General features: G+C 42.5%; 1 protein-coding gene across 1 annotated transcript in view; it reads left to right on the top strand.

The window, feature by feature from the left end:
• Nucleotides 1-26,588, top strand: part of LOC126481954 (protein nervous wreck) — a 724,156-nt gene that overhangs the window by 585,080 nt on the left and 112,488 nt on the right. The window contains exons 10-12 of the mRNA XM_050105913.1: nucleotides 13,796-14,047; nucleotides 20,696-20,773; nucleotides 21,015-21,066. Coding sequence (XP_049961870.1) covers nucleotides 13,796-14,047; nucleotides 20,696-20,773; nucleotides 21,015-21,066 — 382 coding nt within the window. The remainder of the gene's footprint in view (nucleotides 1-13,795; nucleotides 14,048-20,695; nucleotides 20,774-21,014; nucleotides 21,067-26,588) is intronic.

The raw sequence follows: 26,588 nt of genomic DNA, 5'->3' as shown, positions 1-26,588 counted from the left end.
ATGAGGCTCACCAGTGGTATTGTAGGATCTGCAGTATAGGAAAATACTGGAACAGGAAGGGAAAATTGCAGCTCTTCAAGTTGACCTAGACAAGGCAAGGGAGGATCTGGACAGGTTAAAGAGGGAGAAGGGTGAACAGATGTGCGAAGTGGCAACAGACAACAGGGGGAACAGGCAAAGGAGAGCATCAGACAGCTTTGTCATAAATCTTAAAAATAGATTTGACCTGTTGCCTCAGTCAGAATCGGATGAGCCTCATGTAGCTGAAGCTGCAGAAAGGGCACAACAAGCTTTCAAGGACTTGAAAAAGGTAGGGAAATTTGTAAAGAGAAAGAAAGTTCTGTTGTTAGGTAGTTCCCATGGTAGAGGTGTTGGCCAACTACTGCAGGAAAATCTAAGTCCAGAGTACCAAGTCACAAACTTTTTCAAGCCTAGTGCAGATCTGGGTCACGTAACAGAGGATTTAGGTTCTTTAAGCAAGAATTTCACAAAGGAGGATGCCGTGATTATAGTGGGTGGTCCGGGAAATAGCATTGACAGAAACTCTGAATATTCTATAGAGAGTGACCTGGTGAAGATAGCATCAGCAACGAAGCATATGAGTGTGGGATTTGTGTCTGTGTTGAGACACCATGATTGGCCTCATTTGAACTCTTCTGTCGGCAGGGTGAACTTGGAGTTGGAGTGGCTGCTTAGGACGGATATAGGGTCCCATATTGGTTTGATTCCTGTGGATGCTATCGATCGGTGGGACTACATTACGCATGGCCTTCACCTCAATAGGAAAGGGAAGGGAAAACTGTCTGGGTTGATTGGAGAAAACTTAAGGGGGGACACTGTCACAAGTGGTAAAATACCAGTGGTCACAGGTGTCAGAGGGATGCTTGTTTTAGGATAGGGAAGGGGGAAAGAAAACGAGTTTTAAGAGAGATTGGCAGACACACTCAGTTTGAGAAAACAGATGCACAGAAGTCAGATTTTAGCATACAGTCACCATTTAAACAATGTTTAACAGAAAGTAATCATAAACTGCCAGTTCATCTTTGCCAAATCAGTTGTAAACCCATTAGTATGCAGTATCAGTTATCTTTATTACACCAGAACATTCCGGGACTAAGAAATGAAGTTGATGAACTACTCATTTGCATCGATAAAATGAATTCATCTAACCAAACTGACATAATCAGCCTCTCGGAACATCAAGTGACCACTGGTATAGATATATTAGACATTTCAGGATTTAAGCTAGCTTCCTACTTCTGCAGAATAGATATGGATGGAGGAGGAGTTGCCACATTTATTAAAAACTGCCATAAATTCAAGAACATTGACATTAATAAATTCTGTTTAGAGCAACATCTAGAAGCATGTGCAACAGAAGTAGAGTTCCATAACAGATCCTATATAATAGTAACTATTTACCGAGCACCTGCAGGAAATTATAATCTATTCATAAATTATCTAGAAGCTCTTTTGGGTCATTTAACAGGAAGAAACAAAGAAATTTTGATTGCTGGTGACTTTAATACAGATTTTCTGATGCAATCTTCCAGTAAACATTTAATGCAGTTAGTAATGTTGTCTTTCAATCTAACTCACACTGTAAACTTTCCAACTAGGATCACTAAATCCTCAAGGACAGCCATTGATAACATTTTTATAGACAAATCAAAGGAACAAAATCATATCATAAAACCTGTAATAAATGGACTATCAGATCATGACATGCAGATCCTTGTTTTAGATGAAAATTTTAAGCAGATTATCAAGACTGCTAAATCTGAGTACAGAAGAGTAGTCAATCAACCAAAAATTGAGTGTTTTAGAAAACTGCTCAAAGATATGAACTGGAAGGATGTACATAGTGCTCATGACATGAAGGAAAAATATAACACATTCATGAACAATGTCAGTACCATGTTTGAAAACTGTTTTTCTGTAAAAGTTACTCAAATTAAACAGAAGTCTATAACAAAACCATGGATTACACAAGGAATAAAAATTTCCTGTAAGACAGAAAGGAAAATATATTTGTCGACCAAGAATAGCTCCAATGTTGACGATTTTGCCAAACACAAGGATTACTGTAAAATATTTAAAAAAGTAATTCAGACATCTAAACAAATGCACTACGAGAAGAAGATAGCAATGTCAGGGAACAAAATAAAAACAACATGGTATATAGTGAAAGAGGAGAAAGTAACAGGAGCAAGTAGCACTAAGGGTAGATGACACATTAGTAACTGATGGGCATAGTGTGGCAAATCTATTTGACAAGTACTTTATATCCGTTACTGATAGAATTGGATTGTCAGGATCAGTAAATAATGCCCTTGAATATCTGAAACTAGCCTTTACAAACAGCTTCAGGTACATGAATCTGTCACTCACTTCACCAAAAGAAATAACTTCCATAATAAAATCTTTAAAAACAAAGCATTCTAGTGGTTATGATGAAATATCAACAAAGTTAATTAAGGCATGTTCTTGTGAGTTTAGTACAATTCTAAGTTACTTGTGTAACCAGTCAATTATAACTGGGACATTTCTTGACTGGCTAAAATATGCAGATGTTAAGCCTCTATTCAAGAAAGGGGTTAAAGATATACCATCAAACTACAGACCGATTTCACTTTTCCAGCATTCTCAAAAATTTTAGAAAAAGTAATGTACAGGCTGCTTCTCAACCATCTGACACAAATAACATATTATCAAGAACACAGTTTGGATTTCTGAAAGGTTCTGATGTCGAGAAGGCTATTTACACCTACAGTGAAAATGTACTTAATTCATTAAATAACAAGTTATAAGCAGCAGGTATTTTCTGTGATTTGTCAAAGGCATTCGATTGTGTGAACCACAACATCCTTTTAAATAAATTAGAATTCTGTGGTGTCACGGGCAGTGTTGCAGAATGGTTCAAGTCATACCTCACTATCAGAAAACAAAGGGTTTGAGTGCAAGGGACTAGTGAATTAAGTCATCAGTCATCATCAGAATGGGAAGAGATTACATGTGGTGTCCCACAAGGATCCATCTTAGGGCCATTGCTTTTTCGTGTGTACTTTAATGATCTCTCATCAGTTACACTGCCAGAAGCAGAGTTCGTTTTGTTTGCAGATGACACAAGTATTGCAATAAATATCATGTCGAGTGTAGTTCTAGAAAGATCTACTAATGATATTTTCATGGATGTTAATAAATGGTTTAAAGCCAACTCACTGAGATTAAACTTCGAGAAGACCCACTATATGCAATTCAGAACCTGTAAGAGGTTTCCACCCAGAATATGCATAAAGTATGAAGAAGAGTAGATAGAAGAGGTCGACAGCCTTAAATTCCTGGGATTACAACTTGATAATAAATTCTGTTGGGAGGAGCACACCACAGAACTGCAGAAACGCCTTAACAAATCTGTATTTTCAATTCTAGTGTTAGCAGACATAGGCGACATAAAAATGAAAAAGCTTGCATACTTTGCCTACTTTCATTCCATAATGTCATATGGTATAATATTTTGGGGTAACTCTTCAAGTAAAACAAAAGTTTTCAGAGTCCAAAAGCGTGTAATACCTATTATTTGTGGAGTAAATTCACGGACGTCCTGTAGAAACCTGTTCAAAGAACTGGGTATACTAACTACTGCCTCTCAGTATATTTACTCCTTAATGAAATTTGTCCTAAATAATATATCTCTTTTTCCAACAAACAGCTCAGTTCATACATACAATACCAGGAACAAAAATTATCTGCACAAGGACTTAAAAGCACTTACTTTAGTTCAAAAAGGGGTCCACTACTCAGGGACACTCATCTTCAATAATTTGCCAGTAAACGTAAAAAATTTAGTTACAAATAAAGATCAGTTTAAAAGGAGCCTGAAAGACTTAATAGTGGCCAACTCCTTCTACTCCATTAATGATTTTTTAAATAGAAACAAATGATGTATTGTGTATATTCATACTATTAGTATTGTTATTTCAGCCTAAAAAATTGATATGTTCCACATCCACGAGGATCTTCTCAGCACGGATCTATGGAACGAAAAACTAATCTAATCTAATCATCTATCTTATCAGTCTATCTAACTTTCAGTAGCTTTCTATAACACCATATTTAAAACTGTAGGTTTTCTCACAGTACATGATTTGCTACCGTACAATTCTGTGCTGTGTCGATAATACAACACACAAATGGACTACAGTAGCTGTCATTTTTCCTTTATTGTTATTTCATCATTAGCATTGCTCAGGGAAGATAATGTATGTGGTGACGTATGGGAGGGAAGTAGGTTTCGTTAAGGTCGATCTTAGTTTGCTTAAGGCGCGTGCCTATGGAATTCCTTACAGTTGTGGAATGTCATGCATTTCTCAGATTATCAGAAAGATGGAGTACCAGTGTTCTGAATATATGCGTCACACCCGCAAATCAGTTATTGCAGAAAGATGTCTCGGCACGGGTCATCCTCTGAAATATAACGATTCGGAGATTCTGCCATGCACTTCATGTTACTGGGATAGTGTTATTAAGGAAGCAGTTGAGACTAAAGTAGCAAGTAACCATGTAAATAGGGATGGAGGTTTTCGCTTAAATTCTGCGTGGGATCCTGCTCTTTCCCTCGTCAAAAAACAATGAGACAGAGTCAATGATACTTCACACATTGCCCGGTTGCCCAGCACTTAATTGCTGTAGTTTTGCCTCGAAAATGAAAGGGTGGTCACCTGTCGAAATTTCGGTGGTTGTCGACGACATCACCCGTGCTTTCCCGTTAGCTACTTCAACGATTATGAAATGGTTTCTAAATGGCTGGCGTTAGGAATAAACTTTTTATGATAATTTAGTTGACCGAGTACGTTCACCTGCTTCTTTATCTGTGAGAGGTGGAAGTTTTGAATAGCCTCTACACTTGTGGATTTCATGCCTGCTGCGCTGAAGATATGACCTACATATGTGCCAGCAAAAAAATTCTCCTTGTTACGTTTTAAGTTTACGCTTTCGAGAACATGAAAGAGCGCTTCCAGATTACGCAAGAAATCCGTCGCATCCGTCTCCATGAGGACGATCTCTTGCAGATAATTGGTAGTTCCAGGGACGCCAGTTGTTTAGTGTTACGTGAACCGTAGAAAACAGCAGGTGCGGTGCAGATCCCGAAAAATGAATGGTTGCATTTAAGTAAGCGAAACTGTTGCGAGTTGATCACTAAAAGTTGTTTTGACTGTTCACCCGAGAATAACTGGAGGTAAGCTTCCTTGGTCGTAATATCCTCCATTTTGGGAACTGGATAGATACCCACGATCATTTGTGGCTTGATTGTTGACTTGAAATCATGACGGATGCAGAAAGAGCAATCCGGATTTTCTAGTTGCACACTAGGTGTAGACCATTGGCTATTGGTGAGCGGGATGATCACACCTTCGTCCTGTAAGCGCTGCAATTCTAAGCGAAGTCGAAGATGGTCCTTAAAGGCAAAGGCTGCTTTTCTTGCATGGCAAAATTTAGGTTCTGCTGAAGACTTCAGCATAATATACGCGTCATTGTCCCTGGCACAAGTTGTTTCGTCATCAAAGATAGATGAGAATTTCCGTAAGATATCCGTAATGTACGTTTCAGGTACAGATGTCCACATTTGCCTGGCTAAATCGTGCACTTCCAGACCAACTTGGTGAACATACAGAGACACAGAATGTTACTAGCATCTTGCGATTTGACCGCCAGCAACCATGCTGCGGGGTTTATTCAAATTCTTACTCGATTTCGATAGGACACTCGCTCGCTGAAAGTACCAAAAGCATGTCCCACACTAATAAATCCGCTTATGATCGGTTATACTTAGCACCTGCGGAAAAATTCTCCTGTTGGAGCACAATAAAATGCGAATATGTTCTTGTTTATTTAAAAGACACTGACTGAAAACTGTGGTACCAGATGCTCTTTTTCTTTGTAACTCATCTCAAACTCCCACAAGCTCCCCTAGCTGTAACTCACTCGCTCCCACTAGTTCATCGCTGTAAACCGCTCATACCCACACACTGGACTCGCACTCGGGAGGACGACGGTTCATTCCCGCGTCCGGCCATCCTGATTTAGATTTTCCGTGATTTCCCTGAATAGCTCCAGGCAAATGCCAGGATGATTCCTTTGAAAGGGCACGCCCGACTTCCATCCCTGTCCACCCTAATCCGATGAGACCGATGACCTTGCTGTCTGGTCTCCTCCCCAAAACAGCCCAACCCCAACCCGCTCATACACCTCCACTCCCAGCCACCCTTTCTCATTTATTGAGCTCACATTATTGTCATCTTTTCCTTTTGTTTCTTTGTTATTGTCTCCTCTGTCCCCTTCATTCTGTCCTAATATTAGAGTCTCCTCTCACTCTCATTGTCTCCCTCTTGTTTTCTCTTACTGCTATATCGCATTCCTTCTTTCCTACAACTGCTGTATCTTCTCACTGTCACTTTCTCTCTCTTCCTCGTTGTCATTGTCATATATTCTGTCTCTCGCCCACTTCTCTTTCTCTTTATTCCCCCCCCCCCCCCCCCCCCCCCCCGTATCTGCCACTGACTCCTTCATTCTTCTTCTAGCACAGTTTTGTGACTATCAACTATGTTCTACTGCTACTGCCTCCTTCTCATTTTCTTACACTGTCATTGTCTCCTTCGTTCTTTCTGCACGGAAGAGCCAAAGAAATTGGTACAGCTGCCTAATATCGTGTAGGGCCCCCGAGGACGCAGAAGAGCAGCAACACGACGTGCCATGCATTCGACTGAGGTCTGAAATAGTGCTGAAGGGAACTGACACCATAAACCCGTAAGAGTACGGGGGGGGGGGGGGGACCTCTTCTGAACAGCACGTTGCAAGGCGTCCCTGATTTGCTCAATAATGTTCGTGTCTGGGGAATTTGGTGGCTAGCGGAAGTGTTTAAATTCAGATGAGTGTTCCTGCAGCCACTCTGTTGCAGTCCTGGACGTGTGGGGTGTCGAATTGTCCTGCTGGAATGCCCTAGTACGTCAGGAAGCGCAATGGAGATGAATGGAAGCAGGTGATCAGACAGGATGCTTACAAACGTGTCACCTGTCTGAGTATGTTTAAATGTATCAGGGGTCCCATATTACTCCAACTGCACACTCCCCACAGCGTTACAGAGCCTCCACCAGCATGAACAGTCCCCTGCTGACATGCAAGGTCCATGAGGTTGTCTCCATACCCGTACACGTCCATCCGCTCGATACAATTTGAAACGAGCCTCGTCCGACCAGTTAACATGTTTGCAGTCATCAACAGTCCTATGTCGTGCAGTCATCAAGGGTACACGAGTGGGCCTTCCGCTCCGAAAGCAAATATCGATGATGTTTCATTCAATGGTTCACGCGCTGACACCTGTTGATGGCCCAGCAGTGAAATTTGCAGCAATTTGCGGAAGGGTCCCACTTCTGTCACGTTGAACGATTGTCTTCAGTCGTCGTTGGTCGCGTTCTTGCAGGATCTTTTTACGGCCGCAGCGATGTCGGAGATTTGATGTTTCATCAGATTCCTGATATTCACGGCACACTGGTGAAATGGTCGTACGGGAAAATTCCCACTTCATCGCTACCTCGGAGATGCTGCGTCCCATCGCTCGTGCGCTGATTAAAACACCACATTCAAATTCACTTCAATCTTGATAACCTCCCATTGTAGCAGCTGTAACCGACCTAACAACTGCGCCAGACACTTGTTGTTATATATAGCCGTTTCTGATGGCAGCTGCGTTATCTGCCTGTTTACATATCTCTCTATTTGGATGCGCATTCCTATACCTGTTTCTTTGGCGCTTCAGTGTATTTTAGATGTGTCTACGTGGGCAAAGCCACGGGTAACAAGCTCATCCTGCACTCCTGGAACGGTTTCAGTCAAATTTTGTGCACATATTTGCTACGATCTGCTAAGAAATACTATAGGGGTAAGAACTACCAGCCTACTATTGGGATGGTGGTCACAACAGGGAGAGAGAAAGGGGAGAAGGATATGGACAGACAGAGAGTGGGAAGTAGGAGAATGCCACAGATAGATGAGCGAGGAGGAGATGGACAGCGACGAAATGCGACGGAGTGGGTTCGTAATGCGTACCTGCTACATTAGAATCCGCCTTCGTTAATAGGCTTCTGAATGTCCATCCAATTTACTCTGTGTTGGTAGACACTAGCTCAGCCGATGTAGAGCAACGTTGAAGGAACATGGATTAAATATCTACCAACCAAAGGCCGCATAACTCAAGCTTGGAGGCAGTATCTGTATGCTTGTAAAAATGTCTGGCATTCGGGACTCTAAAGAAATTGGGCAAAAAGTTTTAAAGTTCAATTAATTAGACTTTATTGTCTCTGAAACAAGTGGTAAATGGCCATCAAGTCCGTATTTCCTGATAAAATTATTATTGTTGCAACTCGTTTAGACTTTTTGTAACAAGTTTTCACACGCAAAGACAGCCGTAAATCTGTTAGTCGGAGCAGAAAAATTTACACGATATAGGCAGTCACCGACTCTGCATCAAGTCGTTCAGTGGTCTTCTCAAAAAGAAATGCCTGCCTAAATATTCCGAGATATTCATGAAACACGCCATGCGGAATTGAAAGTACGACAAGAAAGTTCACATGCAAATAATCACCGAACTAAATTACCTAAGATTCTCAGATCTTCACTAAAATGTTCAGAACTCTAGTAGCTTCGTATTTAAGGTAACAAATCCGGAAGATCGAACGATGTCCCTCATCGTAGCAAAAATTTGTTTGATGTGGGTCCACACTGATCTGCATAGTAAGTGACCTCTAGAGACACAACGAACTGTAGCTCGAAGCATCAGCACTAAGCGGAGGAAATGCTTAATTCCTATTGGCTGACGATGTAGGCAGCCGAACAGAAAAGCTACAGCATTATAATACTGGCAGTAATCCCTATCTCATACAACAGAATTACGGAAAGTGCTTTATACAAGAAGATCTGAATTCTCGAAACCAAATATAAGTTAAATAAAACCAAGTACAAATTACCCCCAGAAATGAAATACAAATTGATTTAACATCTAACTTTTCTTCTAGCTGCTTTAATATAGAAGCATGCACACTTAACATACGTCACATGGTTCATAATTGCACAAGAATTTTCTCACGCATACATTTTACATAGTTTTAATAAAATAAAATTCCAAACTTTACGTATGTCCTCCATACACACTGTCTCTCCACAACATCCACACAACAAAATATAATTAAGTATTTAATGTGATTACTATTGCATCATCAAAGTATTGCAACGAAAGCAAAGAAAATTACAAACAACTTCTATGAACTGAATCTTTTTGGTTATAGTTGCATACGAGATTATAAATGAATACATTACAACCCCTATCTCTGTTATTGTAGTACCAGAACGTTATTATGGTTTTAGGTAAAATTTTATATCCTCGAAAGTGTTGCGGATAATGAACAGAGATTTTTTAGTTTAGTTAATTCAAGACAAGTCTCTGTACGGAGTATGAAAACGACCGAATAAAATTTAATGTTATTTCTTTAGATTCAGTGGGAATGTGCATAACGAATCGATCGAATGCTAAGCCAGCTCAATGTCCCAGTGCTCAGCGTCAGCAGCGCATACGTGAGAACAAGAAATCTGCTTTCGTTCCCAGCTGCATGGCAAAACACTTACTGCAAAGTATGAAGATTCGGAATAATCTATTGCCTTACAAAGAGAAGGAGGAAACAAACAGAAGAGGAGGAGATATAGGGAGAAAGTGCAGCGGAGGAGATGCAGAGAGAGACAGGGGAGCGGAAGAGATGGACAGTGAAAGGAAAGAAGAGGAGATGGACAGAGGAAGGAGAGAGGAGGATATGGACAGAGAGAGTAGGGAGGAGGAGGTGATAGACACAGAGAGTGGGGAGAAGGGGATACATAGAGAGAGCTGGCGGAGGAGATGGAGAGAGAGTGTGGGGAGGGGGCAGAAGGAGAGGGAATTAGAGGGTGGAGGAGGAGATCGACAAAAGGGAAAGGAGCCGATGGACAGAGGGGGGAGAGGAAGATGGACAGAGAAAGGTGAATGCAGCAGATGGACAGACAGAGGGGTGAAAGGAGATTGACAAAAGGGGGTTGGAGAAGGTTGACAGAGAGAGAGTCGGTAGAGGAGATGCCCAGAAAGTGGGGGGGGGGGCGAAGGACTAAGAGGATGGAGAGAGGGAGAAGATGGACAAAATGGGATATTGGAACAATACATACTTGGGCCGCGCTGTGTTCTCATGTGGTTTTTTAGTAAAGCAATATCATCGACAAGCTATAAAGGCAATGCAGAAATATTTTAAAATACGTGTATACTATATTAATGTTTTTCTCTACAGTCTGGGCATGTGCTGTGCCAATCCTGTTGAAAAAGAGTGGATAACTTAATATGAGGGAATATTTACTTCGTTTCTTAGTCTGCTGTTCACATAAAAACTTATTTAATAATAACTTACTTTGCTTATATGAAATGACTACCTTCCTCTGGTGTGTTCAGTAAACTCATTGCTATGGTTTCCTGTATCTTGTTGGCCAATCTTTATAAATTATACAGAACTGGAGCAGCTTTTCATTAATTAAACATACAGTTACAGAATCAGCATTCCCTGAGCGCGCGGGGACTAGTAACTTGGAACCTCCCCCTCACTTACCGACCTTAATGACAGTGAAAAATTAAACCGCGTGTACCTAATGGAAATTTGGGAAAAGCAATCGTCACCGAAGTTAATCTGTCGGTAAAGAGGGAGGAAAGGGTGACATCTAAATGAAAGGAAAAATGCAAATGAAATTGGTGGAAATTAATTTTGAGAAAAGGGTAAAATTAATAAAGAAAGTAAATGTGCGGTCGTCACGTTAACAATTAATTGGCGTTAATTAGATATTTGAGATTTGGGGAAAATTACGGTCGCCAGTCCTATGGACAACTGCTATAATAACTGAAAAAGAAAGGTTATTGCACATATAATTAGCACTAAAAGCGTGGCAACTGAAGGTTGACATGTGTTGTGTGAAAACTGAAAGTTTGTCAGAAGTAATAAATTTCGCTGCACTCTGACTTAATTTAGCAAAAGAATTAATAAAATCGGAAAACTGAAAGTTAATTTAGTGGCTAAAATTAATAGTGAATTTTGTTTCTGAAGCACTAAGAAATTCAATAATATAAGGTTAGTCTTGGGCTACCTCAACAATCATTTCAAAAGCTACTTGAATCTACGCAATTTAGAAATAAGAGATTTAACTTTGAACTTGAATTAAATGATTCTGGACAATTAACAATAGTATCATTTAGTACGTACCAAGCTGAGCTGCTGTCACAGGTAAGCTAAAATATGCTAACAAAACTCGCACTCTCAATTTGTGCTTGTGTAATCTAAATATTGTGGCCAGATATCAATACCTTAACTGAACTTTGAAATTAAAGCAGTGAAATGGAATGATATTACTTTAATGCTGGCGTCTGAATTTCAACGACACTCGGGTTCATTTCGGAACAGGAAGGGACCCTGCTTGGTAATGCAATTGGGACAATGAGCAACAAAGGTTCATGCTAAGTTGCTGTAATTTTGTGATGGAACAGTTTTAAAAGCTGAGGTCTGCCATACAGTTCTAAAACTTTACGTGCTTCCTGTCTTCCTTGTTGGTTGATTGAACGTTTGCAGTCGTCGGTCGAGCAGGTGACGACAGTCACTCATTGTCGGCCGTCGCTGTTGCAGAAGCTGGATGTTGGCGCGCCTTCTTCTTGACACGGTCACCAGGCGAAACGGGCTCTTGATGTGCGCCAGCTAATGCTTCCCGTCCGCGACACCGTGTCAGAAACTATCATAGCAATTCGAGCGCAATTACATGCTGCCAAACCCCGAAAGCGCGGCAACTCGCGGGAGCGTCACACAACACACCTGCTCCACTGCACTACTCCAGCCAGACTCCCCCCTGCCCGCGCTCCACGCGGCAGAGTTCACACTACCAAAGATCCTAAACATTTTGGTTCTCCACACGACCTATCGATGTATTCGTTCGATAGCATAGTTTTCCCTAGCGTAAAAATACAGCTAATATTTACAAAACAAACCAATTATACATCGACATAAATGCATATATATATATATATATATATATATATATATAGTATAAAACAATTACAATATACACTCCTGGAAATTGAAATAAGAACACCGTGAATTCATTGTCCCAGGAAGGGGAAACTTTATTGACACATTTCTGGGGTCAGATACATCACATGATCACACTGACAGAACCACAGGCACATAGACACAGGCAACAGAGCATGCACAATGTCGGCACTAGTACAGTGTATATCCACCTTTCGCAGCAATGCAGGCTGCTATTGTCCCATGGAGACGATCGTAGAGATGCTGGATGTAGTCCTGTGGAACGGCTTGCCATGCCATTTCCACCTGGCGCCTCAGTTGGACCGGCGTTCGTGCCGGACGTGCAGATTGCGTGAGACGACGCTTCATCCAGTCCCAAACATGCTCAATGGGGGACAGATCCGGAGATCTTGCTGGCCAGGGTAGTTGACTTACACCTTCTAAAGCACGTTGGGTGGCACGGGATACATGCGGACGTGCATTGTCCTGTTGGAACAGCAAGTTCCCTTGCCGGTCTAGGAATGGTAGAACGATGGGTTCGATGACGGTTTGGATGAACCGTGCACTATTCAGTGTCCCCTCGACGATCACCAGTGGTGTACGGCCAGTGTAGGAGATCGCTCCCCACACCATGATGCCGGGTGTTGGCCCTGTGTGCCTCGGTCGTATGCAGTCCTGATTGTGGCGCTCACCTGCACGGCGCCAAACACGCATACGACCATCATTGGCACCAAGGCAGAAGCGACTCTCATCGCTGAAGACGACACGTCTCCATTCGTCCCTCCATTCACGCCTGTCGCGACACCACTGGAGGCGGGCTGCACGATGTTGGGGCGTGAACGGATGACGGCCTAACGGTGTGCGGGACCGTAGCCCAGCTTCATGGAGACGATTGCGAATGGTCCTCGCCGATACCCCAGGAGCAACAGTGTCCCAAATTTGCTGGGAAGTGGCGGTGCGGTCCCCTACGGCACTGCGTAGGATCCTACGGTCTTGGCGTGCATCCGTGCGTCGCTGCGGTCCGGTCCCAGGTCGACGGGCACGTGCACCTTCCGCCGACCACTGGCGACAACATCGATGTACTGTGGAGACCTCACGCCCCACGTGTTGAGCAATTCGGCGGTACGTCCACCCGGCCTCCCGCATGCCCACTATACGCCCTCGCTCAAAGACCGTCAACTGCACATACGGTTCACGTCCACGCTGTCGCGGCATGCTACCAGTGTTAAAGACTGCGATGGAGCTCCGTATGCCACGGCAAACTGGCTGACACTGACGGCGGCGGTGCACAAATGCTGCGCAGCTAGCGCCATTCGACGGCCAACACCGCGGTTCCTGGTGTGTCCGCTGTGCCGTGCGTGTGATCATTGCTTGTACAGCCCTCTCGCAGTGTCCGGAGCAAGTATGGTGGGTCTGACACACCGGTGTCAATGTGTTCTTTTTTTCCATTTCCAGGAGTGTATAAAGACACAGAAATGTCATATCTTGAGGTAACAAAACAAGGGAAAAAATTATAGTACAATAGATGGAAATAGGAGGATATGCATTTCCGGCGTTACACACTGTTTATATACTTGCAAAAGACATTAAAACTCGTCATTACAGTGAATTCTACAATACACAGCAGAAACTGTGGAGGACGGGCGCGCGTGGTGTTGTTGCAGCTGACGCGCGAGTACAACCTGCAGTGCCTGTACCTGTTCTACCCGGTGCTGAAGCAGCACATCCAGTACGAGTTCGAGCCGTGCGAGAACGACAGCATCGACAAGGTGACGGCCGACCACTCGTCGGCGCAGCAGCAGCTCAGCAAGGAGGCCAAGCGCTGGGCCACGCGCATCGCGCGCGACAAGCAGAACGTCGCCGAGTACGAGAGGCGCCTCGTGGCGCTGCAGGCCCTGCGCGACCAGGGGCAGAAGGTGAGTCGGCACTGTGCGGCACCCAACGCGGGAGGGAAGTGCGCCCTACCCTCCAGCGTGCTTCATCTCGGCCAGGCGAGATCACAGTTTGGGACGTCGTCTCTCCCAGGGCCTGAAGAGAACTCCCGCACTACTCGATCTACATCAGTATAAATATCCACAAGCCACCGTACGGCACATGGCGAAGGGCACCTTGTAGTACTGCTAGTCGTTCCTGTTCCGCTCGCAAATGGAGCGAAAGGAAAACGACTACCTACATGCTTCTGTACAAGACCTGACTTCTCTTGTCCTTGCGGCTCTTACGCGAGGCGTGTCATGGTGGCAGTAACATCGTCTGCGTAAAATGCAGGTTTTGTATTCCCAAGAGTTTTTGGGGAAAAGGATATCTTCTTCCCCTCGGGAATTCCTGCGGTATTTCTGTAACACTTGGGTGTTGATCGAATCTACCAGCACCAGATCTAACAGTAAGTCACTGAAATCCTTCGATATCTTCCTTTAATACGACGTGGGGCTGACCCCATACACTCTAGGAGTATTCAAGAATGGGCTGCACAAGTGGTCTATATGCGGTATGTTTTGTAAGTGAGCTACACTTGCCTAAAAACGGCTTAAACTTATCAAATAATTAAAAAAATGCTTTCTTACGATAAAAATGAATACTCGCCTTCACAAATCTAGCTTCATTCGGATATAACGTGAAATAAACACGCTTTTTATGGGGTTTCTTACGCGCGCCACCTCTATGTTTCAAACTTGTACGAATTGTTTCATATTTTTTCAAGAAGATAGACAAACACATTTAATTAGTGGTCGTCTTGTTGTTTTGTGAAAGCTTTATCCGTTGTCACGATATAAGCAACATGGTTAGGAAGACATCAGAAAAAGCCTATCGCGGGTAAGTCGTCGCCCGAGTCAAAAAAAAATTTACATCGGTTGCCAAGCTGTGGCGGTCTTATGTAAAAATTACGCTGGAGGGAAAGTTGAGAACCAGAATCGAAAACGTTCGTGTCATACTACAAAAAGGCGAATATGTCCTGGACAGAGATAGGGATATAAAAGAAGGCAACTAGTTTATGTTGCAAGGCTGGTTCCTTTCTATCACTAAGTCTGCCCAGGACATAGAAGCATTTTTCTTTCTGGTAACACAGTGTGTCAGAAGTTTCTCATATATAAATAATACACTTCTGGCCATTAAAACTGCAGCTAAAGAAGAGAAAATAACGAAATATTACTTGTATATAAGTATGCCGTATACTAGGGGGTATAAGTTAATTTCACAGATTGCGAAATTAAACGCTGATGCTACATCTGTTAGCAACAAAGGCTCTTGAACTGAACTTGGCTGACAGATGCGGGTACGTCGTTCCACGCTGCTTCAAGCCTCTGACAGTTCATCAGTCATAGAAGTGGGCGTGTGGGGGTGGGCATTTCTCGCGGCAACAAGTTACCAGACACTCTGTAATGTAGGCAGCCACAGCCGTTGAAATTCGTTGTAAACTGAACTTGAATAGTTGCAAACATCTGCTAACGGATTATTTATTAACGACAGGTTTCGCTGCGTTAAAGTAGCATCTTCATGTTGTTAGTTGTGTAACCTGGAATAGGACAGAGAGGGGGGGGGGGGGTGTCTCCATGTGGCACTACCACCAGTTTGAAGATGGTTAGACACTGGACTCGCATTCGGGAGGACGACGGTTCAATCCCGCGTCCGGCCATCCTGATTTAGGTTTTCCGTGATTTCCCTAAATCGTTCCAGGCAAATGCCGGGATGGTTCCTTTCAAAGGGCACGGCCGACTTCCTTCCCCGTCCTTCCCTAATCCGATGAGACCGATGACCTCGCTGTCTGGTCTACTTCCCCAAAACAACCAACCAACCAACTATAATGCAACGAAGCTGGCCGTTAAAAGATCATTACTTAAACGATTTATTCAAGTTCGGTTCAACATTACCGAAGGTTCCCAATGGATGAGTGATTTGGAGAACGTGCAGTACGGCAACAGTCGAACACCCTCCATACGGGGTTAGGACAGCACAGGGAGCAGTTGTTCTGGCGCTATATTTTTGAAAGATAACTTCGCTTACACCTCGAAGACAGGGCTCTGCCACCAGCTTTAACACATCGAGAATGTAAAGACTGAACTCCACATTACCGGCTTGAAACCAGCGAAGATGATGTGTACTCCATCATCACGCCAGTTGCTGGGCACGTATATCGACTACGAATGTGCTGGAAAAGTTCATTCGCTCCCCAGCCGCCACGTACGGATCGTCCGTTGGGATGTGGGATGCTGTACACACGACTGGGAATCGGTCTGAAAAGACATGGGTGTCCAGTGTTGTCACTGGGTGCGCCCTTTTTGGTCGCCACGCTGAGAGTCTATGGCGCTCCAGACGCAGTCATACTGCCGTGTGGGATACTTTCCTTGTTGCAACCAAACTCTTTTCTTGATTCATGACACCTGTGGTGGCTGTACGATCATGCGCTCCTCAGCAGGCAATATGTCTGTCCTCTCGGGCGCTAGTCGCATGTCCTTGAGTATGGTCGTCCTAGATCCATCCTTTCCATATCGAATGATAGTCATGGAATCAGTGAACATAAGCAGCAACATCGAGGAACAACAACCCGTAGTGTCCACTGGTTACAATTCCGCCAATAGACATTCCTCCTTCTTACACGAGATATAACAAGTTCTTTCCACAAAGAACCAACACAAAAATGTGATTTCCGAATGAGAAATCCGCTGCGTAATCTTTCCTTATAGACAGAGTGTGGATGGAGTTACTCCTACATAATTCGTGCGGTTTTGCAGAAATTCCTGATCATTTGCACATTGAGAAGTCATGCAGTACACATCTTGACAACTTGACGCTCGTTGGCTGCCTTCTTTATGCCGCTGTAAATTCAGTGGCCAGTGGTATAGACTTATAACTACAGTCTTTAATAGAAATGATTTATAAGACACAAACCATATTTGCGGACTGGAAAACCGAGTTATATGCCCCATATTTAAGAAGAATGATCCACTATTGTGTGATAACTACAAAGGAGCTGCTTTCCTGGATGTCACTCTTAAAATCCTATTGATGTGCCCATTAAACAGTTTCATCCCTGTATCATATATATTATTTCTCAAGTCAACATCCCTTTTTCTCAACACATACTTATCACATAGGTATGAATGAGGTATCGTTAGAAAGGTTTATAACCGGCTTCTGAAGATATAGATCGATTTTGCGCTAAAGCTTACAATTTGTGGAAAATTTTGACATAAAAGAGACCTTCAAAGTATTACAGGCGAAAGGGCACCGTGGATATTCAGCTACATAGCCACATTTTACGAAGCTAACTTATTAATCACAAATGGCTCTGAGCACTATGGGACTCAATATCAATCACAAATAAGCAGAAATTTGTATACAGCGCTGTCACTGTGGTAGTCCATCATCTCTGCCCATCAGACAAGATGACTTTCCTAAACGAATATATTTTCCGAAACGACAAACATTAAGTGCCATTGTCGCCTTGAATTGTGATTTACCTATTGCTGTCGTGGCGTAAATTGCTGACTATAACTGAAAACGTCTGTCGAGTTACAGTTACAGGTTGCGTGGCCCTACTGACAGTCCCTGATCTCTGTCCGTCGTATAAGCCGGGAAAAACATTTCGAATGGAAAACACATTTTTGCACACTTGGACATGTATACACAGGATGTATCAAAAATTCATGATTATTATTCCACGTCGTTCGGTTCATTTTAGAGATGATTTCTCTTCATTCTCACGTCTACCCTTATCCCATACATACTTATTATACACACTGTCATTATTTAAAAACGATAAAAGTGCGAAAGTTTCACGCGGGTTCCCCAGTCTGAAGAACTAACTGGGAACTACCAATGCGGTTTCCGCAGAATTAGCACCTTACTGGATCATTTGTTCACTCTAAGATAAATAACTGAGAAAACGTGGGATTTCAGTGTAGATGTCCATGTATAATTTTATATTTCAAAAAGGCCTGCGGTAACTTACAACCATAGTGGACCTAAATATAAGGAGAGAATCTGAAATACTCTAGAAGCTAATCAGATTAGTCAAGATGTGTTACAGATGACACTTTATGTCATATAAAGGTATCTGTAGGAGAAACTGAAAATTTTAAGGTGTATACTGGATACTGTGATTATTCATTCTGTGCATTAGCGGAGTTATTTTCACAATAACTAAAATGTGACCAGTTACAGGGAATGTGGGTCTGCAAATTTTAAGTCTAATAGTCTGCCGTTATTATACTTACAGATATGCTGACGGCGCATGGCATAGTGACTGACGTCGGAAGTTATTAATTTGTAGCTATGTAAAGTTTAGAGGTGGCGTGCGTAAGAAACCCCATAAAAAGGGTGTTTATTGCACGTAATATCCGAATGAAGCAAGATTTGTGAAAGCGAGGATTCAGTTTTATCGTAAGAAAGCATTTTTTTAGTTATTTGATAAGTTTAAACCGTTTCCGCCCAAGAACGAATTTTGCTTGGTACATTTAGTTCTACTTTAAATAGCGTTCCTCGACAAAGGGAAAAAGACAACTGGATAAAAAAATTCCTTTTGACTTTATAGATTTATCTACCTTCGCGCAAACTTTGAACCGATTCGTACAAGTTTAAAGTACAGAACTGGAGGCTTAGAAAATCTCCCAGAAAAACGTGTTTTTGCACGTAAAATTCAAACGAAGCAAGATTTTATCAAATTGTTAAAACTTATAGACCAACGTCCGATCATACAGCGGTGAACCAAATTTGAATAATATCAGTCATTCTCCAGTCCGAAGTCATTTAAGGGTGATCGTTTTTACACGTAAAATCGGATCGAAGCTGAACGTTTTAGCACATAAAATTCGAAGTGTGCGTATACAAATTATGCCATTATCTGACCATTAAATTCAGCCCAATTAAAGTTTTTTGCAAAGGGAATTAATAGCGCCAGTTCCGGTTAGTCGTTCAACGTTTCTTAGTACACCGTAAGACAGTTACAGTAAGACAAATGTTCGAATGGGTATACAAATGGCCGAGCTTAACCAAAAACATTTTACCCCATGTTCATAGCTCAAATAGGAACAAGCACCAAGACCCCCCCTCCCCGCCCCTCGCCCTGAAAACCGTGGTGGCCTTTTCGTACGTATTTATTTCAACGCTTCCGCGCTTTAACGATGACTGCGTTGCCTTTTAATATCGGGGGGTACATGGTCACTTTCAATTTGAAAGGCAACTCGTTACCGGGAAAGGTTGTTTGCATGTCGTGGTTACAGAAGCAAAAGATTTTAGTTGTACTTACAACTCTTCTATCTACGAAATGTGCTGTAACCAATCAGACCATAGAAAGGCATGGGTACCGTTTTGTAACAATACGTAACTGTAATATAGGGTATGGCGTGCTCATGATACAGAATGCTGCTCGGGATATGTTAGATAAGTAGCAGCAGAATCTGGCGGACGTAATAGCTGGAATTCAACAGATGGTCTTCTGGAAACATCAAAATGACATCAGAATCTTAAATGATAGCAGCCCTCGCCATACAACTAGGTCCATAGGGTGTGCGTCCTGCGTAAGACTGAACCGCCATCTACGATGCTGATGCTGCTGACCACACGGAAGACGAATTTAAAGATGAGTTGGAATCAAAGGCAAACTGTTCACACGAGAGCAACTTGATTCATTCCCATTGAACTGATGACTGGAACGTTAAAGACGCCAACAATGACCGCGATGGCTGTTGAATTTATGATAATTTCATACTTCATTCAGTTACAGCTTGTGCCCCTGTCATTGTGTTCCGTATTACAGCAGTGGCTATCAGAGCATTATTGGCGAAATGTACGACGTTGCTTATGGTTAGACCGTGTTTTAATTAATTCACTCCGATGCGCTCCGCCCGGAATCGATAAGACCCGGTATTCTACGAACATTGTAGACATACTGACATAGGCCCAAAGTATGACCTATTTTTATACGCATCCGAGTGTTTCTAACCTGAACGTCTTTGACGCTTCGCCATCCTCTGACTTAAAACTTACACAGAAACAGCGTCAAACTGATCACTGCTTTTTCTGCAGCTGCCCCTCAGAAGTATCGATCTACATATGACTCCGTTTACGTGGCATTATGATCAACTGCATAGATCTTAAAATCGTTTACAAATTTTATTTTTTATTATGATTATGGTGAGTAATTCATTTCTGCCATATACATTTGTCAGAGGTAAATTTTAGCTCTCTAGAAGTGTATTTTGGGATGAACTACAGTGAATAAAGAAGTACGGGTACGCAGTACGGAAGCAACTTCAATCGTTCGATAGCGGACAGCAGAAAAGAACACACTTTTAGTTATTTTGAGACTCCTGGTAACCATGATGTTGAACTGCGTCTCTGTGTATTTACAGCTGTGCGAAGAACATGTTTTGGACTCACAAGCGTGGAAATACACCCAAATGCGTTCGTTAGGTTGTTGTGACAAAAAAATGTCAATTATCACATTTATGTAGCAATAAAGGCTCCATTTCTGCGATAGAGCAAGAAAGACTGTTGCCAAAGTGTAGGCTCAGTATTTCAAGTTTCCTATTCAAGTTGCTAACCTCTTGCTGTTTCCTTAATTTCAGGTCGATCCAAACGATGTAAATGGACCAGATCTGGAAACGAAAATCGAAGACCTGAAACACAGCATTAGAAGGTCTGAGGTACGTACACTTAGGTGTTGTATGTTACCCGTCTTATCAGCAGGATACTGTGTGGGTATAATTTCGTTCTTTTAATGAACACAGAAGTTCATGTCTATTTTGCTATGTCCTTGCATGTGTTGCGACATCAGATTCCTTTGGTATTAGAAATGTAGTGCTAAATACAGACGTTTATTTTCAGCTTACACAAGTGAGACGGCATGCTGAATGAGTCTTTTTTCCCACGCCTTTCTTGTTTCAGACTTCCAAGGTGAAAGCAGAAGCTCGCATAGAGTGCTTGAGAGCAGGGGGAGGTAAGTCCACACTCAGCCATTGCCGATATGTTTCTTCGTAAAATGGCAGCAGTTGCCGAACATCAGCCTCAATATTATGACTCTATTGTTAAGGTACCTATATAGTGGGATACAGTCCCTTTTTATAACCTCTAAACAGATGTGTATTTGGATGGCTGTGTTTCATAACAGCATATGACTGGTTCTACCAGGTTAATCTGTAAAGATGTTAATAGATTCTTCCGTCGCTGATTGCAAGAGCAAATGAATATTTATAAATGAATAAGACAAAAATGTTTGTGTTTTACAGTGTTAACCCATTTAGCTATCCAGTTCTCGGCTTAGAAGACTACAGTTAACTACCGTCGACAAAAAGGGTACATTAATGTTAAGCAACTGTCAAGAAACTGTTACGCTCGGACAGAGAAGTGGACAAACAAAATGAATACCGTCTCTCACAATGTAGTTGCAATACAATTAGAATATTTAAGCTAAACAGTTAAAGATCTGAAAGGAACAAAAAAAAAAAAAAAAAAAAAAAAAAAAAAAAAAAAAATAGACTCAGCATTGACAAAACTGTGTTTGTGTGTGTGCTCGCGCGCTCGCGGGCGTGAGTGTGTGTGTGAGTGTGAGTGTTGAGTGTGTGAGAGAGAGAGAGAGAGAGAGAGAGAGAGAGAGAGAGAGAGAGAGAGAGAGAGAGAGGTATACGAGGAAGGTCATATAAAAAGCTGAATATAAATTTGTCATAGTTATAAGTACTACATAACGGTCAAGTTTATATATGTATTTATATAAAATTCTATACAGCAGGAGACACATAGACTATATGTATTAAAAGACCAGAAGAGCCTACACGACAACTGAAACGAAACTGACACTCACAGTATAATAAAAGAAAAATACGACACTCGTGAAGCTATGCTGTTCTTATAATACATGTACATCTCTTCTATTGAATGTAATACCTTATAGAGACTATCCAGTTGTATTTATTCTGTTTTATTGTGGTTGTCAGTTGTTATATAGGCTACTCTGTTGATATAGACGTAAACGTCTCTCCTGTTGAATGTAGTTCTTTATACTCAACTTGTGTTGTGATTCGTACTAGCAAACTACCTGAGCCAAAATTTGATGTATTTTGCTACATAATTACGCCAAGACTAGGGCTCTAAGGTGAATGATTATGTTTCGAGGAATTGCCAAAGTTGCATAGTCATCTTCGCAACACTAGGCAGTGAACTGAAACATGAGCGATGACGGATAGACGGTAAAGCCGTCCTACTACGGGACGTGGGTGCAAACGATGTGGACGTGGACGTGGACGGGATTTCGACTTCACGAGACAGAGAGTGGTCGGCACACGGGACGAGCTGGTAAACGTGATTTGCGCCCTCAGCCCTCTCCAGCCGCTGTACTCGGCTTTATTTACCTACTAAACGACACAATTCCTTTACGATGCGCGTAAAATAACTCGCGTTATCTCTCTTAGCGACTGCCAAAGAGGAGCGGAGAAAAATCAAGGCAGATTCTGGACACGTCGATGGCTTGAACAGCAAATTATTGACAGGGGAACACTACATGATGCTGTACAACGGTCTGAGATACATAGCAATAGAAGTTATTTGTTAACTCAATTGCATTTTCATCCCATTTTCGTTTTAAATTGAATGTGGTTAAGAGGCCGTGTCTAATGTCACTTTCCGCATGCGTAATGTCCATATTCTCGATGTTTCATTGACCACAAACGCTCTGAAATAACGTAATGATTTCAAGATCAAGATTCGTTTCGTAATTTCATTCGAATTGAAGAGGAGATGTTTTCGAAGCTACTCATCATCAATGAAATAGATATTTACCGGCAAAATACAAACATGAGCCAGTTCATAACCGTAGATATAGGTGTATATATATGTTATAGAAAGTTTCATAAAAGCAAAATCGTCCACTGTGTAACTTGTGTTTTCTTTCTGACAGACTGACAGTCACGTTAAGATTTGTGGCCATTGCGAAAACAATCCAGTCGCTGGCGTATCCAACAAGAATAGCAGCAGATGCATCATAAATAATTAATATGGTCGACTTTTGAGGTAAAACTTCTATTAAATGAATAAGAAAGTTCCAGAATGTTTTAGAAAACAAAAAGCGAAAAAAAACTGGAATGAGGTAAACGCGAGCCTGTCAACTTTCTCTTCACAGGTCACAACTCACGATACTATCAGCCACGCTACAGTCGCAATACAAGCGGCGAACCTCTTAATATGACATACACTGTCTAAAGACTGTATCTACAGAAGTCATTATTTGATATTTAATACGCAAATTGTACCAAAAAGACGCGCTTTTGGTAGGGCATCATTGTACCGTAGCACTGAAATTGGAAACTTTCGCAGCGCATAAGTTATTGGGTTTGTGCATAAGTTCAAGCGTTTTTCCATAAGTGGAATAAACACACAGATACACATAACACAGACCTAAGTCATCAGTTATATATTCTCCTTCACTATTTACAACAGTCTGCCAACGCTGGGGTAACTTTTCGATTCCGCCACTGTAGAAATGGCAAGTGGTTCAAATGGCTCTGAGCACTATGGGACTTAACTACTGAGGTCATCAGTCGCCTAGAACTTAGAACTACTTAAACCTAACTAACCTAAGGACATCACACACACCCATACCCGAGGCAGGATTCGAACCTGCGACCGTAGCGGTCATGCGGTTCCAAACTGACGCGCTTAGAACCGCACGGCCACACCGGCCGACACTGTAGAAATCTTCGAGCCATGTTCGGAACGCATTTTCAGACGGAAAGGAATTTCCTCTATGGTTGTTCATTAGAGAGCGGAAGAGGTCGAAAATCTGAGGACGCAAGGTCAGCTGAATTAGGTGGGAACGGAATGACTTGCCAACCCAACTCCTGTGTAGTGCTTTTTGACGCTCTAGCAGAATGTGGGCGGGCATTACCGTGGAGTAGCATCACCTCACGCGGTCTCCTTGGTCGTTGTTCCTCGATCGAGTCTGCAAGACGTCTCAGTTGTTGACAACAAATGTCAGCTGTTTTGATTACACTCCTGGGTAAGCAATTCGTGCCGGCCGCTGTGGCCGAGCGGTTCTAGGCGCTCCAGTCCGGAATCGCGCGACTGCTACGGTCGCAGGTTCGAATCCTGCCTCGGGCATGGATGTTTGTGATGTACTTAGGTTAGTTAGGTTTAAGTAGTTCTACGCTCTAGGGGACTGACGACCCCAAATGTTAAGTCCCATAGTGCTCAGAGCCATTTGAACCATGTTTGAAGCAATTCGTAGTATACCACACCATCGCTGTTCCACCACATGCGTAACAATGTCAATTGTAAATGCGCGCAGGTCTTTGTATGGCGAGTTTCTGCATTTTTTGGGGGGGCTCAGGCATTCCATTCTTCTTCCTTCTGTTAGCATAAACACACCGTTTCTCGTCGCCAGTAACGTTATAGGATAGGAATGGTCGGTGTTGCACATATGGCCACCAGGCTGATTTTTGTGATTTTGGCTTAGACCATGCAGTACCCACACACCAGACACTAGGAGCTTCCCCGTTGGATGAAAATGTCGCAGTGCTCGCTGACGTGGATCATTGTGTGTTAATCTGTTTAAACGATCTTCATCAAACCCCGAAGGTCTTCCTGAACGTGGACTGTCATTAATTTCGAAAAGATCCTCCTTCAAACGAGAAAACTATTTTCTTGCCCTGCCTTCTCCAATGGCATTATCCCCATACACGACGCAAATGTTTCTGGCTGCCTCCGCTGTTGTCACCCTCTCTTGAACTAAAACAGAAGAACGAGACAGATGTGTTCCAATTTCTCCATGTGGCAATCCATCTTCTAGTGTCCATAGCTCCATTCGTTATTTCCAAATGATAAAATATAGCAACAGTGAACTACATTGAAAAATGACAGCCGTTAAAAAAAAAACAGGCATATCAACAAGCAAAACAAAGAAGCCATGAACTAATACACGAACCTAATACAACACCAAATATATCAACTAACGTAGCCGTTACCTACCGATATATATATATAGGGTGGTCCATTGATCGTGATCGGGCCAAATACCTCACGAAATAAGCGTCAATCGAAAAAAACTACAAAAAAAACAAAACTTGTCTAGCTTGAAGGGGGAAACCAGATGGTGCTATGGTTGGCCCGCTAGATGGCGCTGCCATAGGTCAAACGGATATCAACTCGGTTTTTTAAAACAGGAACTCCCATTTTATTACATATTCGTGGAGTACGTAAAGAAGTATGAATGTTTTAGTTGGACCACTTTTTTTGCTTTTTGATATATGGTGCTGTAATAGTCACAAACATATGGCTCACAATTTTAGACGAACAGTTGGTCACAGGTAGGTTTTTTAAATTACAATACAAAACGTAGGTACTTTTGAACATTTTATTGCGGTTGTTCCAATATAATACCAAGCTGTACGAACTTATCATTTCTGATAACGCATGCTGTTACATCGTGATTACCTATAAATACCACATTAATGTAATAAATACTCAAAATGATATCTGTCAATGCATTTGGAAATACGTGTAACGACAGTACTCTCAACAGCGAATAGTTTCGCCTTCCGTAATGTTCGCACATGCATTAACAATGTGATGACGCATGTTGTCAGGCGTTGTCGGTGGATCACGATAGCAAATACCCTTTAACTTTCCCCACAGAAAGAAATCCGGGGACGTCAAATCCGGTGAACGTGCGGGCCATGGTATGGTGCTTCGAAGGCCAGTCCACCTGTCATGAAATATGCTATTCAATACCGCTTCAACCGCACGCGAGCTATGTGCCGCACACCCATCATGTTGGAAGTAAAACGCCATTCTGTCATGCAGTGAAACATCTTGTAGAAACATCGGTAGAACATTACGTAGGATATCGGCATACATTGCACCATTTAGACTGCCAAAGATAAAATGGGGGCCAATTATCCTCCCATAATGCCGCACCATATATTAACCCGCCAAGGTCGCTGATATTCCACTTGTCGCAGCCATCGTGGATTTTCCGTTGCCCAATAGTGCATATTATGCCGGTTTACGTTACCGCTGTTGGTGAATGACGCTCCGTCGCTAAGTAGAACACGTGCAAAAAATCTGTCATCGTCCCATAATTTCTCTTGTGCCCAGGGGCAGAACTGTACACGACGTTCAAAGTCGTCGCCATGCAATTCCTGGTGCATAGAAATATGGTACGGGTGCAATCGATGTTGATATAGCATTCTCAACACCGACGTTTTTGACATTCCCGATTCTCGCGCAATTTGTCTGCTACTGATGTGCGGATTATCCGCGACAGCAGCTAAAACACCTACTTTGGCATCATCATTTGTTGCAGGTCATGGTTGACGTTTCACATGTGGCTGAACACTTCTTGTTTCCTTAAATAACGTACCTATTCTGCGAACGGCTCGGACACTTGGATGATGTCGTCCAGGATACCGAGCAGCATACATAGCACACGCCCGTTGGGCATTTTGATCACAATAGCCATACATCAACACG

Source organism: Schistocerca serialis, chromosome 5, assembly GCF_023864345.2.
Source record: "Schistocerca serialis cubense isolate TAMUIC-IGC-003099 chromosome 5, iqSchSeri2.2, whole genome shotgun sequence".
NCBI classification, from domain to species: Eukaryota; Metazoa; Arthropoda; class Insecta; order Orthoptera; family Acrididae; genus Schistocerca; species Schistocerca serialis.
This window is presented reverse-complemented; position numbering and strand designations above follow the sequence as displayed.